Here is a 15974-nt window from a genome sequence, read left to right as displayed (position 1 = left end):
ACAATGGTGTGCAGATTGCCATTCGGTATTTCTCCTCATACACACCAGCTTTAATTAAAATAGTCTTGTTTTCTGGCTTATGTTTTTCTTAGCAGAACACCAGACTACTACATGCAAAAAGGGCAGCTTCATAAATATCCTTTTAGATATTGTTCAAAAATACCAAACCTTTGAAAATCAAAATTTCTTATGTCAGTGATGGCTTAACTGTGTAAGGAACTTGCTGAATCACTTCTCTAGGCCCTAATCCAAGGTCTTCATTCTTACATCGCAACATATTTAAGAAACTATAGTAATAGTTGGCATTTAATTTTACTCTTCATTCTTTGTAGAAGCAGGATTTGTAATTCCTTCTGGTACACTTCTGTTCTTTTCTGTAATTAGGTGGAGACACAAAGGAATAATCAGAAAGAAGCAATTGATTGATTAGCAATTTTTAGTTCAGTTAGCTTTTCAAATGTATAGCATATGTTAAGTATTTGTGTTCTCCCTGTAGTTTCTACAACCTTGTAAATTACTGATATTCATTTGAAATGGAACTGAAGCATCAGTTATTAATCCTTATACATAGTAGCATTAACACAACATAAATAATAATCTCCCCCCCCCCCAGTAGTGAACTATAAGGTGTTTAGGTAAGTGCTTTTAAAAAGATACCATTTTAAAGAGGTTTGGCAGTACTGGAGATCAAAGAGATAACTTGCTGGTACCAGGAGGAGATGCTTTGTTCATGGCTGGGAGTTCTTACAATAGCTCTTCTGGCAGCATGAGGCATGCTGCCCCCAAGCAGTCTCTCCCAGAACAAGCAGTGAAGTAGACTAGGAGTCCAAGGAAATTCAGGAAGGAATGAGAAGAAGCTTTCCAAGCATACCTGGAACAGAGATTTTGTGGGTATCAGGACACCAATTCAACCTCAGGCTTGGCTTCTGAGTCACTGTGTGATCTTGGGCAAGTCCTTGGAATCTTGCTTGCTCTTCCTTTGTGTCCCCTGCCAGTAAAGAAGAGGTGACACGGATTATTCAGAGAGTGTAAATGTTTCCAATGAAAGATGGTACGTAATTGAGATTGGGGTTATTACCATTCCATTATACCATTATGCTTTTAATATTACTGAGCATTAACAACATTCCATTTATGTTCTCTCACTTATAACTACTGGAAGGAAGCAGACTATTTGGCTGGATTTTGTATTCAGAACCCATTTAGAATATCAGCTGATGCCTCCAAGTCCTTTTCCTCACCCAAAGATTTTGCTTTGATTCATGAATTTGTCTAATAATATGAGTTTGCATGGTCCATTATAGAGGCCTGAGGTACAATGGAGGAGTAATTAATTGCATTCCAACCATACCAGAAGGCCTTCAGAATGGGCTCCAAAAGGATACTGTGAGTGAAGACCTGTCCAAGGAAGAAAATAAGAAAGTTCTGGGATCCCTAAATGGCACCTACACATATTACACTGAAATAAGCAGAAATTATTGATTCAGAAAGAGAGATGCAGAAGAGTCATACTTAGAACTCTCCTGTCTCATGGTATGTCGTGAGATCTCAACGTAGATGTTTAGTGTAGTTGCCTCTTGCTGCCATCTCTTTACCCATCTCCTTTCATTTATGAAAATCTTTCCTAAATTTGTAGACTACTCTTTCCCTGACTTTCTCAGAGTCCTAACATCCTGAGTATGACTTCTTCTAGTCATTGTTGTCCCATAACCCAGGCAAGCAAGGGGTACTACGAGCTGCTCCTATATGTTGGGTCTGTGCTTTGAGCACTTCTCAGGGTTTACACATTAGTACAGTTTACTCTCCCTCTACTTGGAAAGCTAATTTCAGGAAGATTTCTTTGCCAGGCATGGATCAGACACACACACACACACACACGCATTTTCAGATTGTATTTCTGTATTTCTTTGGCCCGTATTGTAAGCCTTTAGCTCTTTTAACAGTAGCTCAGTGGTCCAGCCTGGTGTCTGTGCCTTCACCTATTGGCAGTGCCCTTCACTTTATAGTGCTCTAGCTATTTTATGCATAGGCCATTTTAGACATAAATTTTATCATTAATAGCTAATACATAGAGCACTTAACTGTTTGCCAGGTACCATTCTAAGCATATTTATGAAGTCATTTAATCCTCATAAAACCCTACAAGTTGGGTATTAGTATCATCCCCATTTTACAGATGAAGAAATTGAAGCATGGAAAGGTTAAGTAACTTGCCTGGGATCATACAGCCAGCAAGTGGTAGATCATCCCTAACTCTGTGTTAATACTGTATAATACTTAGTGTCTTTAAAACCTTGAATTTTTGTTGCTGTTTGTTTTTTGTGATGTTTCACATTTATCTTCTATAGCTTCACCATTTCCTAAGAAGTAGGAATAGATATTTTCCCATTTTAAATTCAGGGAAATGCACAAAGAAGTAATTTGCCTAAGACTTTCTAGTTGCTGACTTTAACCATTAGGTCACATGGGCTTCTTCCTTTCACAGAATTATTTGTGTGCATCTTGGCCAAAAGCTTAGGGGAGAAGTGACTTTTAAAAAGCTTTGCTTCTGGGGAATACCTGAGTCACCAGTTTCGTTGCAGTAGGGATTTTGATTGGCCTCCCTGCAGTTAAGGCCTCTGAGTTGGTTTTCTTGCCAAAGCAAGCAGTAAGTGCCTTCTGTCAAGAAAACAGAAACATGTTGTTAGCTATTTTGAACAATGTTAGAAATACATTGCAGTGGGAAGGAGCTGCCTCTGTCTTCTGCCCACTTCTTGAAATATTTTAAGGCTAGCCGTTTGGAAACTATCAGTCCCCAGTGTAATCACAGGAAGGCTATTTGTCCCCCAAAGCTGAGATTTCAGAGGTCTTGTATCAGTGGACCGGTTATCGGTAGTTTTTGTTTGTTTTTAATGATCTCTGGTTCTTTGTTTGCCACCTTGTACAGGAGCTTCCAGTCGCTCTTAATGGAATGTGAACCAATGATTCTCATTCTTGTAATGTCTGCTTTCTCATTTCTGTTCTGCCTGCGGTGCTGAGGTCTTCCCTGGGTTATTTCATACAGTTAAGATCTTGTAATCAGTTGCTGCTGTCTGGGTGTGCTTTATTAAGAAAAGAGATAGCTTCAAATATGAATTTTTCTCTGGGAGAATTCCAGTTCTCCTCCCATTTCCTTCTATGTGTTTCTTTCCTTCCCTTTGTTCTCTAGAGCCAGTTGTACAAGTTTAAAACTGCTGAAATGATCAAGCAGTAGAAGCAATTATCAGCAGTATTTATTTATAGATTTTTTTTTGGTAACACAGTCTCTTCAGTTTTTTTCTTTTTTGATTAAGTCATTCCTGCACAAATCTTAGGAAACAACATAATAAAGTTAGTGTCTTACAGTAGTTACAGAAATGTTTTGTCAAAATTAGCAGTAATTTCCATGGATCCTCAAGATACTCCTTCTGTTTTAACTCATCTTATTGGCTAGATAAATGAGATAAGACATATAAAGAGCTTGAAACATGAGAAGTACTCAGTATATTTTATCTATTATTATTACATTTTTTCCCTTTCTGCCTTGAACTGTTGACTTCCTAACTCTTCCTTTCTCATAAGAAATAGAGTCTACTATAAAACTTGTATTTGGTTATACTTTATGTAAGAGACACTTCCTATCCTCCATCTTCCTACCCACCCACCCACCTAGGCTTCTAAAGTGCATCTCTACCAGCATAGCATTCTAAAGCTCATCATTCCACAGCAACTGTGATATAAAACAGTGCCAGGTATGGGGCATTCTATGGCATCTGGACTTTTACATGGAACACCCCTATAAGTCAAGAAAGATTTCATTTGTAGAAAGAGTTGTGCTACCTAAAAGAGTTTGAAAACCATTCCCTTAAATATTGGCCCTGACAGTATTGAATTATTTTTAGTTTGTAGGCAGTTATGAGAAAAAGTAAACCAATGTTGTTTAAATCTTTGAAGTTGTTAGAAATGAACAAAAAGAATCCATGGTAGTTAATTTTTTTTTTTTATACTTTTAAAAACACTGCATTCACTCACCTCTCCAGATTATCCTTCTAGGACTTCAGTTATTTTTATCTCAGACCCAAGAGAGAATGGCCTGGATAATGTACTCCTGGACATCTTCCAGTGATTGAAGTTACATACATATATAGCACATCTGCTCATAGTGCAGCATGTAAGATTTTGGTATTGAACCTTCTGATCTAAGAATATCCTAAGGGTAGGTAGCAGTGAGATGCACAGTAATGAGTTAGTATGGAGTATCCAGAATTTATTTCTATTATCTAGCCAGGGCTGTTATATTGATAGTGCATCAGGATTGTACATTGCTCAGCAACTTTTGTTTGCTTTCATGTTATCAATCAGTCATTCTAATGAGCCATTGTGTTCTGTTCTTTTACTTGATTGATCCCACTTTTTTCCTACCCTAAAATCTAGTTCTAGCCGAAGTGTGGGCTTTGAATTGTTGTATGGAGGTATCCTCAGGGATTTCTGCTAGGAGAGGTAGCTGGGGATTAGAGTAGAAAGAAGAGGTTCAGCTAGAGCAGATCTGACTTAACCATTCCAAATAAGATTGTATTTGAAAACAAGGCTTAAAACTTACTCTAGTAGAACATATAAATCTGTGCTGATGCATTGCCCCCATGGGATAAACTTGAACTTGGATCTCACATTCTTTGGATGAGGAATGAGATTATATTCCTGTTTTGAGTTAATCAGCATTCCAGAGGCTCTAGGCTTAGATGCTCTAGGCTTTATTTTGGAATTAAGCTTACTACCTTGAAAGAAGTGATTCTTAGACACAACCAAATTCTTTGCTACAAAGGCTGGTGGGTTATTAGAAATTATACTACCTAGCATTGAATAACATGTTTTAGTTTTTCAGAGGACACATGGCAAGTCATTGTGTTCTCTAGAGCCTCTTTTTTCTGCAAATACATTCAGAAATTAAAACACCCCAAACTCTCAACTTACACAGAGTTTAAGGAGATAACCAGTTATTAAGGTAGTTCTAGAATCTACTGCAGTCATTAAATCTTAAGGTGCTTTCAGAATCCATAGATGAGAAGAATGGTTTAATGCAGCATAGTGTTAAATTATGTATTACTCATATTTTCTTCTAGTGTTGTTAATAACTGGTCATCATTTCTTAACCCTAGAGGTCTTCCAACTATAAAAAGCCTGTGGGAATTTTTTGCTTCTGAGGTATTTTTAAAATATACATTTCATTTTCAATTAAGCCAGATTTAGAATATAGGAGTAACACAGAGAAAGTAAACATGTTAGACTGTTTCAGTGTTATTCCTACTCAAGGCTCTAGAACCAGACTGCCTAGATTTGGATCTCTGCTCTGTGCTTAACAGCTGAGTGATCTTGGGCAGTTTGTTTTGTGCTCATGGTGTATAGGGCATGTGAGGGATTGATAGGAAACAAGAGTAGAAAGGTAGGCATAATCAAGACAGAGAGTCTTATATAACATGTAAGAGTTTGAACTCCTGAAAGTGGATGGGAAGCCACTGAAGAATTATAAATAGGGAATTACACCATAAAATTGTGCTTTAAAATATTACTCTGGTACCATCTTCAGGAGGTGAATTGGAGTGAGGCAAGAATGGAGTAAGAGAGTAGTGATGCCTCTCTTACAAGATGGCATCAGATGACAGGAAAGACAAGATGCTGGAGCTAAGGAATAAGATTAGGGATGAAGATAGGAATTTGAGAGATTTGACTGTTCAGTACAGTATAGATAAGACTCATTGTCTGACTAGATAGAGAGGAGGAGGGAAAAGTGCAGGTTGGTTTCTGTCTTGGACAATTAGCTTTACTATGATGCTATTAGCCAAGATAAGAGTTTTAGAGGATGGGAAAGGGGTAGAATACAAGTTTGCATGTGAGTAGGGATAGTAAGAACTGGAACTTGATATCTGAGTTTGAGATTTTATATATAGATAGATAGATATTATTTGAAACCATAGAAATGGATGAGTTTCTAGGAATAAAGTGAGGGGTGAAAAGAGAAATGAGAGAAGAACCTTTAGGAACTAAAGATGGAAAGAGTGGCTATGGAAAGAATGAACCAGAACTATTTCATTGATTTAAACTTTTGCTATTCGTGGCCTCTTTTCTCCTTATTCCCAGTGTCTTTAACATGAAACTAAAGCCAGGAAAGGATTGGGACATGAGCAACCAAGCAGGGCATGGCTTTTACATTGGTTAGGCTACTTAATGGAACTTTTCACGATAGAATGCAGAACCCAACACCCTAAACAGTTGCTGCTCCCCACCTGAAAACACCGCCTCTGGGAAACTATCTACACTGCATCTTTATTCACGTTAGTCTTATCTTGACATTGTCTCTTTTGTTTACTCCTGTGCAGTTATAACTACAATCAATATTCATTTTTATGACTACTCTAATAGATGTATTAATAAAGTTCAGAGATTCACTGTACATAGCAATAATATACATAACAATGTCCAAAAGAAATGTTTAGTGGGAAGCAGAAATGATAATCTACAGAGTTACACTATAAAATATATACATGGGGCAAAGAATTTCATTATAATTTACTGATGAGAGAAATTCAGTATGCTAAGATATTTTTATGTTTCCAGTAGATACGTTTTCTATTTTTATTATGTTTTCTGATTTTCTGGTTGAATAGACAATTTTTCTAGACAGTGAGCGTGGAATAGTTAGCAGTATGAGGTTCAGAGTTTGGGTAAAAGTTTTTTCTTTCTTGGCTTTATTTATATTATTTATATATATTTATAATTTATATGTACTTATTTATTTATAGCTCTGAAGATGGCTGTGGTTGATATCTATCATTCTAGGTTAAAGGAGAGACAAAGACGGAAAAAGTAAGTATAGAAAACCATCCTGCCTTCTTTCAGCTTTGGAATGTTGACCACATACAGTCCATGAGAACGTTCCACCTGTGGCTCATCTTGTGATCTCAGGGAGGACACTTACCGTCCTTAGGCCTTAAATTTTCCGTCCTTCAAATGAGGATAATAATTCCTGTCTTATTTTTAATTTCTTCCATCTTTACTCTTGGTTGATGTTATGACCAATGAAGAATAATATGAGTACACGGTTTTAAGCTCTTTGAAAAAAGCAACAAGATAAATTCAAGGTGTTATTGTTATGCTTTTTTAATGCTCTCATTATAATTGCTCACTTTTTTTGAGAAGTCTTTCATCTAAAAGGATCTCAAAGAAATTCTAAACAAGTTTCAGGCACTCTGGTTATTCCTTTTTTTTGTAACACATCAAAAAATAAACATTCAGACACAGAAATTGTGGATCTCAGATCCCTGTTAGATTATAGAGACTTTAACAGTTCAGAGAGGGGCATGCAGACGATATGAATGTGTGTGTGTGTATGTGTGTGTGTTTGTGTGTTACTAACTATAGACACAGTGGTACTCAGCAATAAAAAGGAGAGAAGCCAGGTATGGTGGTGCATACGTGTAGTCTCAGTTGCCTAGGAGGCTGATGCTGAAGGATTGCTTGATCCCAGGAATTTGATGCTGCAGTGAGCTATGATCATGCTACTGTACTCCAAAGCCTGGGCAAGAGTGAGAACCGTCTCTTAAAAAAAAAAAAAGAAAAAGGAGAGAGACTTGGGAAGCACTCTTACAGAACCAAGATATGATCTAAAGTAAAACTTACTCTCTGTGTCTGGAGTTAGCTTCCATGAAGTGCTGAAGTTTACCCAGTTGCTCTTGTGAGAAGCTTCATTGCTAGTCATGAATTCCTCTGGTAAAACAGAGGTTCTAGACATAAAACCCTGCATGATTTACTTAAATTTTATTTTGCTTAAAACACACAATTAGAGCCAAGAGAGTATTGCAGAACTCAATTGTTGAGGTTGCTATTAGGTCTTTGTTTATGATGCCCTTCCATTAAATATGCACAATGTATATTTATTTTTAATAGCTTCAAAGTGTTGTGTGGATGCAGAGTTGTAAGTGTTGAATGTGTGATGATGGTGCCCTTTTATGGTTAGCAGATTTCTCCTTAAATGGCTGTTCTCTATCATTTCCACAAGCTGAATAGATTAATTTTGTGGCATGGACACAAATTCCCTTCTGTTTCATCTTAAGTGACCACATGTTTTTCAGTATTTGTGAGTGGTCATTGATTCATTCATTCATCCAGCAATTAGTTATTGAGCATCTACTATGCGCACGGAGAGGAAAAACCGGTGATACTTGAGAGCCTAAAACTGTGTTAGTGATTCATTGACCTGCAGAAATTTGTGGGACAGACTTCTTTGGACCTCAGTAGTCCAACCTCACCAGTTGGGTGTGTTGAGGATGTCTAATAAAAGCTGCATGTGGAAAACATTATTAAATGTGAAGTTAATTCTGATACACAGTTTATTGTGGTTTTTTATTCTAGAATTATAAGAGACCATGGATTAATCAACCTTAGAAAGTTTCAATGTAAGTATTAGCAGTGTTCTCTATTTTACAGTTTTTTCCAACGTTTTTGAATAGTTTTAAATAAATCATTTATGGCAGTAGTTCCCTTCTTTTCTTTTTTTTTTTTTGAGACAAAGTCTCACTCTGTTGCCCGGGCTAGAGTGCCATGGCGTCAGCCTAGCTCACAGCAACCTCAAACTCCTGGGCTCAAGCAATCCTACTGCCTCAGCTTCCCGAGTAGCTGGGACTACAGGCATGTGCCACCACACCCAGCTAATTTTTTCTATATGTTTTTAGATGTCCAGCTAATTTCTTTCTATTTTTTCAGTAGGACGGGGTTTTGCTCTTGCTCAGGTTAGTCTCAAACTCCTGAGCTCAAATGATCTGCCTGCCTTGGCCTCCCAGAGTGCTAGGATTACAGGCGTGAGCCACCTCGCCCGGCCGGCAGTAGTTCTTAATCCAAGTTGCACATTGGTATCATCTAGGAAAATTTTTAAAATTCTGATGCCTGGGCATGGCCCCAGACTAATTAAATCAGAATCTCTGGGGTTGGAGCTAAAGTATCTGTACTTTTTTAAAGTCCTTAAGGTGATTCTGATCGATAGTGAGAGCTTAGTATTAATTTGTAGTCAACAGCACTTGTGTGAGAATTATATTTTAAAAATTAGGGCCAGGTGAGGTGGCTCACGCCTGTAATCCTCGTACTCTGGGAGGCCGAGATGGGAGGATTACTTCAGGTCAGGAGTTTGAGACCAGCCTGAACAAGAGTGAGACCCCGTCTCTACTAAAAATAGAAAAATTAGCTGGGTGTCGTGTCATGGCATCTGCCTGTAATACCAACTACTTGGAGGCTGAGGCAGAGGATCACTTGAGCCCAAGAGTTTCAGGTTGCAATCAGTGTAGCTGCAGTGAGCTACAGTGCACTCTACCCATGGCAACAGAGTGAGACTTTATCTCAAAAAAAAAAAAAAAAATAAGGGCTGGGTGTGGTGGTTCATACCTGTAATTACAGCACTTTGGGAGGCTCAAGTGGGAGGATCACTTGAGGCCAGGAATTCGAGACCAGCATGGGCAATATAGCAAGACTCTGTTTCTACAAAAATAAAATAATTTGCCAGGTGTGGTAGTGTGTACCAGTAGTCCTCGCTGCTCAGGAGGTTGAGGCAAGGGGATGGCTTGAGGCCTAGCGTTTAAGGCCAAAGTGAGTTATGATCATGCCACTGAACTCCAGCCTTGGTAACAGAGCAAGACCCTGTCTCTAAACAACAACAACAAAAATTCTGAAGCCAAAATAAAAAAAGTGAAAATTAGTATAGTAATTACAGCGTGAATATTAATAGATCATTTTCTGGATAGAGTCATGTTTTACATGTGTTAAACATATAACCTTGATCTTCAGGTTGTAAAAATATTTTTTAGAAAAATGAACAGAAAGCGATACCTTTATTTTGCATAGTGGTAGACAAAGAAAATAAAATAAATGACATTTAACATTGTATGATGGTGATAAAAAACATATAATGATTTTTAAATGAATGCTAACTATGACTTTACTCTTTACAATACTGGAGATACCTAAGCAGGGCAGAAAAAGGCCCTGTACTTTTTCTTCTACAATGTAGACTCTGTTCCACAAATAAGAATGGTAATAATAATTGTGGTTTTTATATAAAAATCTTTATAATAGTGTGTCATAATACTTTTTTTGGTAAAAGTACCATTTTGTAAAATGGTTATTGTAGAAAACATCCCAATAGATAAAATCATATAGGGGTATCTCTTTGACACTGTGATCCTGTCAGAGAGGTTAAGTGTCTTTTCAATCTAAATTAAAATCTACATTTAGATTTTAAAAAATGTAGCCATGATCATAAGTCACATTATATGTCCTTTATTTTTTTGCTTTATATTACATATTTTTCAAATTGTTGTGGTGTTTTGAGGATGTCATTTTTAATAGTTACATAATGTATACTTTTAATAGTTACACAATATGTTGTGTATATCCAGATATATAATAATGTGCTTACCCCACCTTTTATTTTAAGATATTTAGCTTGTTTTCATTTTTTAAAATGATAATATACACAATACTGTGATGAACTTCTTTGTGAATAAAACTTTGTCTATATTTAGGGTTTTCTTAAAGGCAGATTTTTAGAAGTGGGATTAATAAGTCAAAAAGTATAATTATTAAAAATTCTTGATGCATGCTGCCAGATTGCTTTCCAAAAAATGGTTGTATCAGTTAATATTCCTTGTAGCAGTGTATGACTATTTAACCCCATCCTCATCAAGAGCTATGGATTTGCAAAAATAATTCAGGATCAGATTTCCCTTGTCCTTTCTATAGACAGTAGTTGGTCATATTCAAGCAGCCCTAATTGTAGGTTCTCTATCTGAATTCCTGGTTTTTCCATAGCAGTTAGCTGGGTTTTGAACTTTATTCTTAGTAGACATTGAATCTTGCATGAATTCTATTTTCAAGTGGTAGAGAGAGGTCAGTTTGTCTTCATTATTTTATTAACTATGTTTTTTCCAGGTATAGGGCTGAGGGTGAGTTCTGTTGCATCTGAGAATGTAGATTAAGTTGTAGAAGTAGCATGTGCAGTGTGGTTTCAGAGGTTTTCAATTGCTATTATACTGAATGTACAAGTTGTCATAATGTGGTAGGCCAGGGTTTCTTTTCCTTCAAATTTAAAAATTTTACTCCATATTCTTCTGTGGTATCCCTTGGGGGTGGGAGGGGGGTTGTAGTGAAAATAATCTGTGGCTGCTCATTAAATCAGCTCCTATAATTTGTAGCTAAGAATGTCACCTGCAAGTAAAGAGGACTGAAAGGAGGACTTAATTTAAATAACTGTCACAAGTGAAAGCCTGTGTCTTTAGTCCCAAGAGTAGATAGAACTAACCTAGTTACTTCTGATTTTCACATTGAAATGACCAAGTAGCAGTTTAAGAGTTCCTGGCCACTCCACCCTACCAGTTATTGTTAGTCAGTTTTACTCCCCATCTTCTTTGCAGATACCTCTTTTGATTAGAAGTTTGGTCAATAGTGATCCCCAGAGTTGCTGGCCCTGGCTACCCTGTATGTATGACCATTTACTTGCATGATAGTTGTCGAATATACCTTCAGTAGTAAATTGAGTTGTAATACTTAATTTAGTTTGGAGAAAGGCAAAATGACCTATATGGAGAATGAAGAAATATATACCTCATTTGAGGCTGTGTAGGTGGGGAGAAGATTTCAGGTGGGACATGCAAGAGGTTACACACTTTTTCCCAGCTAATCTACCTCTTCTAGATGGATTATTGTGTCCGTAATTTCCTTGTTTTCCTGTAGGAGTTAATACCATAAATTTTGGCCAACATTGTTCCTAAGAATGCAAGCTCTGCCTTTAATTGTCTTTTCCATTGCAGCCGGCAGTTCCTGCCCCTGAACAGATTAAAAGACAATGAGGTGTAGGAGATTAGTAGTTGCTCATTAGCTGAGATGATCTCCAGTGATAACAACATCCCTGTGGGATAGTTGCTGTGATGCTGTTACCATTATGATTAGTGTTTTACATTCTTGGCTTTCCTGTTTGCTTCCTGTCATGGGTAAGTTAGTCATGTAAGGTTAGGAATAATGTCCTTTCAAAAACATGCAGAAAACTTAGTGATTCTTCATTTTTAATGACATGGTTGTGTTTTACTTTATCTGTAGTAATGGAACGGCGCTATCCCAAGGAGGTCCAAGACCTTTATGAAACAATGAGGCGATTTGCAAGGATTGTGGGGCCAGTGGAACATGATAAGTTCATTGAAAGCCATGCACGTGGGTGGTTTTTGAACCTTGAGCAAGTATTTATGTGTGTGTATGTGTGTATGTTTGTGTATTTATATAAATGGGAGAGATAATGGTGTGTTTTGTGTGAAGTTATGTAAATAAATAAATGGATATTCCTGTCTTTGTTCCCCTTTATTACCATGAGATAACTTTGGGACTGTGGAGGTGGGAGGAAAGAGGTTAAAAAGCCTAGTGGCTTTCTTTTTCCCCAGATAAACAGCAGTTTAGTAGTTTCTCTCCCTACTTTTTATGATGGTAGTTTTCAAATATATATGGAAGTAGAGATAATAGAATGAGCCCCCATGAATCCATCCCCCAGCTTCAGCAGTTATTAGCACATGGCCAGTCTGATTTCATCTCTACCACCCACTCCCTTTCTTTCCTGCCATCAACTGGATTATTTTGAAGCAAATCCAAAACATCATATTATTTTGTTCATAAATTACTATTAAAACTAGTTTTAAAAATGAGGCAGAGTTGGATGACTCATGGAGACAGTACCTCCATCATTCTCTTGTCTTTCTCTGGTATTCCTAAGAGAGCTCTACCCAGTTACCATTTGATTTCTCACCATAAAAAATTAAAGTTGTTATGGCAGTAAGGCTTAGACTTTAAAACAATCTGGACTTGGTGGCTTATTCTGTACTTCCCATCATAAAATTTGTGCATTTGGCTCCGAAGTTTAGTTTTGGGAAGGTAATTTACCAAGTCTCTTATCCTATCCTTATCATGTGAATATTTCTTACATAGCATTGTGGGCATTTATCTGAGCCAGGTTTGTTGTCCTCACCAAATACCTTGTTTGGTTGGCATTCTTGTGTGGTTTGTACTGGGTGACTGATCCTTTACTTCCTGTCCCAGTTTGTCTCATCCCTGGTTTATGTGTCACTCCAAAGAACTATACTCCTTGGATTGTCCAGGCTCTTCCTTCATTCTTTGTTTCAAAAGCACCCAAATTTAAATGTTTTATCACATAATAACCCAAGCAGTACAACCTGATCTGTGTGCTCAAAGGAGGCAGAAACCTTTGGTTTATACAATGCTCTTTTGTCCCTATAGGAAAAAAGCTGTGAAGAAACTACCTGGGGCTTGAGCACAGAGTTTTTGTCCTTCTCATGCATCAGGGCCACATCACATAATATCAGAGACAAATTTCATAAAAGAACTTGGTCATGTGGGTAGAACTTATAACAGGGGATAGGTAGAGCAGGGAAACTTGGTTGTTTAAAAAATTACCTTGGGCAGACGAGGTGGCTCACACCTGTAATCCTAGCACTCTGGGAGGCCAAGGCGGGAGGATTGCTCAAGGTCAGGAGTTCAAGACCAGCCTGAGCAAGAGTGAGACTCCATCTCTACCAAAAATAGAAAGAAATTATCTGGACAACTAAAAATATACATAGAAAAAATTAGCCGGGCATGGTGGTGAATGCCTGTAGTCCTAGCTACTCAGGAGGCTGAGGCAGAAGGATTGCTTAAGCCTGGGAGTTTGAGGTTGCTGTGAGCTAGGCTGACACCATGGCACTCTAGCCAGGGCAAGAGAGCGAGACTCTGTCTCAAAAAAAAAAAAAAAAATTCATTACTTTTTGTAGACCTCAGCCATTTCACTAAGTTTTCTAGGAGACAATTCCAGCTGCTGCCTCTGGAGATAGCATCTGAAGACAGCTGGAGTAGGTTTCAGTTTGTGGGTTACCAACAATAGGATTCCCCAAATGAAATTACCAAGTCTTTTATATAAGGCAGAATTACTGAAAATACTCATATCAAAAGTGCTCGTTGATGTTGATTTTGTTTTTCCAATTTTTTTTCTTCTTTTTGGGGAAAACAGTGGAATTTGAACTCCGGAGGGAAATCAAGAGGCTTCAGGAATATAGGACAGCAGGCATTACCAATTTTTGTAGTAAGTATGCTTTAGCTACGTACTGTGTCAGAGGGCAAGTGTCTTCCAAACGCATAGAGGAAGTCTCTGAGGTGTTGTGAATTTTTTTAAAATAAGCTTTCCTTTTTCAAAATGTTTTTGATCTTTGCAGTAATGTTTCATCTATTTAATCCCTATAAATACCTTTATATAGGTTATCTGAGATAGAATAAAAGTTATGAGACGAAGAAGAGAGAGGTACTGCTTTAGATTTAAGGGTCTGCTGTGGCTCCTAAAAAAAAAAGTTTTGTATACCAGGTTTTAGTGTCAGCCCTTTTAAATTTAGTGATGCATGGTCTTACCATTTTTATAAAATAACCAAGTTTCACCTGGCTCTAGGTGCTTGCATCCCAGTTACTTGAGGTAGTGGTAATAATTATATTAATAGCTGCTAATATCTATCAGATGTTTACCATGCACCAGGCCCTGTGGTAAGCATTTCACCTGGATCATGTCATTGAATTCTCATAACAAATTCATGAGGTACTGTTAGCTCCATTTAATAAAGAAACTAAGGTATAACGAGCTTGAAGAGCTAGTTAGTAATAGACCCAGGTCATAAAGGAAGGCACTATATTATAGTAGCTAAGAGCTTGGGGTCTAGACTTAGACAGCTTGGGTTTATATTCTGGCTTCCCTGTTTAGCAGCTCTGTGATTCTATTCAAGTTTCAATTTTCCAAGTCTCTTAGAGTTAGTGTGAGGATTAAATTAGAGATGGTGCATAAAAACATAGCATAGTACCTGGTATACAATAAATCCTCAATAAATGGTTTCTGTTGTTTTGCTGTTATTGTTGGAATGATCTCTAGCATTCCCTCCTTCTTCCTCTTTGAAGTCTTTCTGACTTCCCACAAGAAATAGCTGTGCTTCTTAACACAGCCCTATGAATGTAAGTTCAGCCTACTATAATGCTTCTTTATTTTTAACAGTGGAAACTGTTTTGAAATGGAATTTTATGTGAAGCCCCAATCTACAAATAAGAAAAAAGTGGAATTACTTTCATTGAAGTTTGATGGTTCAAGTTACATGTACAGAGAATGGGACCACCAGTATTTGGCAGTGCCCTTTCTCTTTACATTAACCCCTGAGATATTTCCCTAGTATCCTGGGGCTCTGTGGAACATATTTTGAAACTCATTGGCATAATATTTTAGAATCTGTGTACCTTTGTTAACATATAGAAAACACCATGCAACTCTTCTGTTTAGCAAATGGCATATAGAGAGTCTGATACCTAATTTTGGTTACCAGTATTTATTGCCTCTGGGAAATAGTGAAGGGGAGTAGTACTGGTCAAAGATAACGTCTTAAAAAAATTCTAATTGGTTTTTAAGGAAGGCCATATGCTTATAGTACTTGTGTGACTTAGAAAGATGTAGAGAAAAAAACAGAACAGGAACAAATACGACAGTAGTAAAAGTTAGTTACTTTTTTGAGGGTGGAAATATGAATGACTTTTATTTTCTTTGTATTCTTCTCTTTTCTCCAAAATTTTTCTTTTTCTTTCTTTAAGAGCTACAGTCTCACTGTCACCCAGGCTGGAGTGCAGTGACACAGTCATAGCTCACTGCAGCCTTGAACTCCTGGGCTCAAGCAAGTCTCCTCCCTCAGCCTCCTGAGTAGCAGGGACTACAGGTGTGCATCACCATACCTGGTCCCAAATTTCTTTCTTCTTTTCTTTTCTCTCTCTCTCTCTCTTTTTTTCTTTTGAGACAGAATCTTACTCTGTCGCCCCAGAGTAGACTGCACTGGCATCATCATAGCTTATGGCAACTTCAAACTCCTGGGCTCAAATGATGGTCC

General features: G+C 37.5%; 1 protein-coding gene across 1 annotated transcript in view; it reads left to right on the top strand.

The window, feature by feature from the left end:
- TADA2A (transcriptional adaptor 2A) overlaps positions 1 to 15974 on the top strand; it is a 47510-nt gene that overhangs the window by 24578 nt on the left and 6958 nt on the right. The window contains exons 9-12 of the mRNA XM_069481055.1: positions 6795 to 6858; positions 8404 to 8447; positions 12133 to 12243; positions 14081 to 14152. Of these exons, the coding sequence (XP_069337156.1) occupies positions 6795 to 6858; positions 8404 to 8447; positions 12133 to 12243; positions 14081 to 14152 (291 nt within the window). The remainder of the gene's footprint in view (positions 1 to 6794; positions 6859 to 8403; positions 8448 to 12132; positions 12244 to 14080; positions 14153 to 15974) is intronic.

This window comes from Eulemur rufifrons, chromosome 9, assembly GCF_041146395.1.
Source record: "Eulemur rufifrons isolate Redbay chromosome 9, OSU_ERuf_1, whole genome shotgun sequence".
NCBI classification, from domain to species: domain Eukaryota; kingdom Metazoa; phylum Chordata; class Mammalia; order Primates; family Lemuridae; genus Eulemur; species Eulemur rufifrons.
Note: the sequence above shows the minus strand (reverse complement) of the source record. Positions and strands in the feature narration are given on the sequence as shown.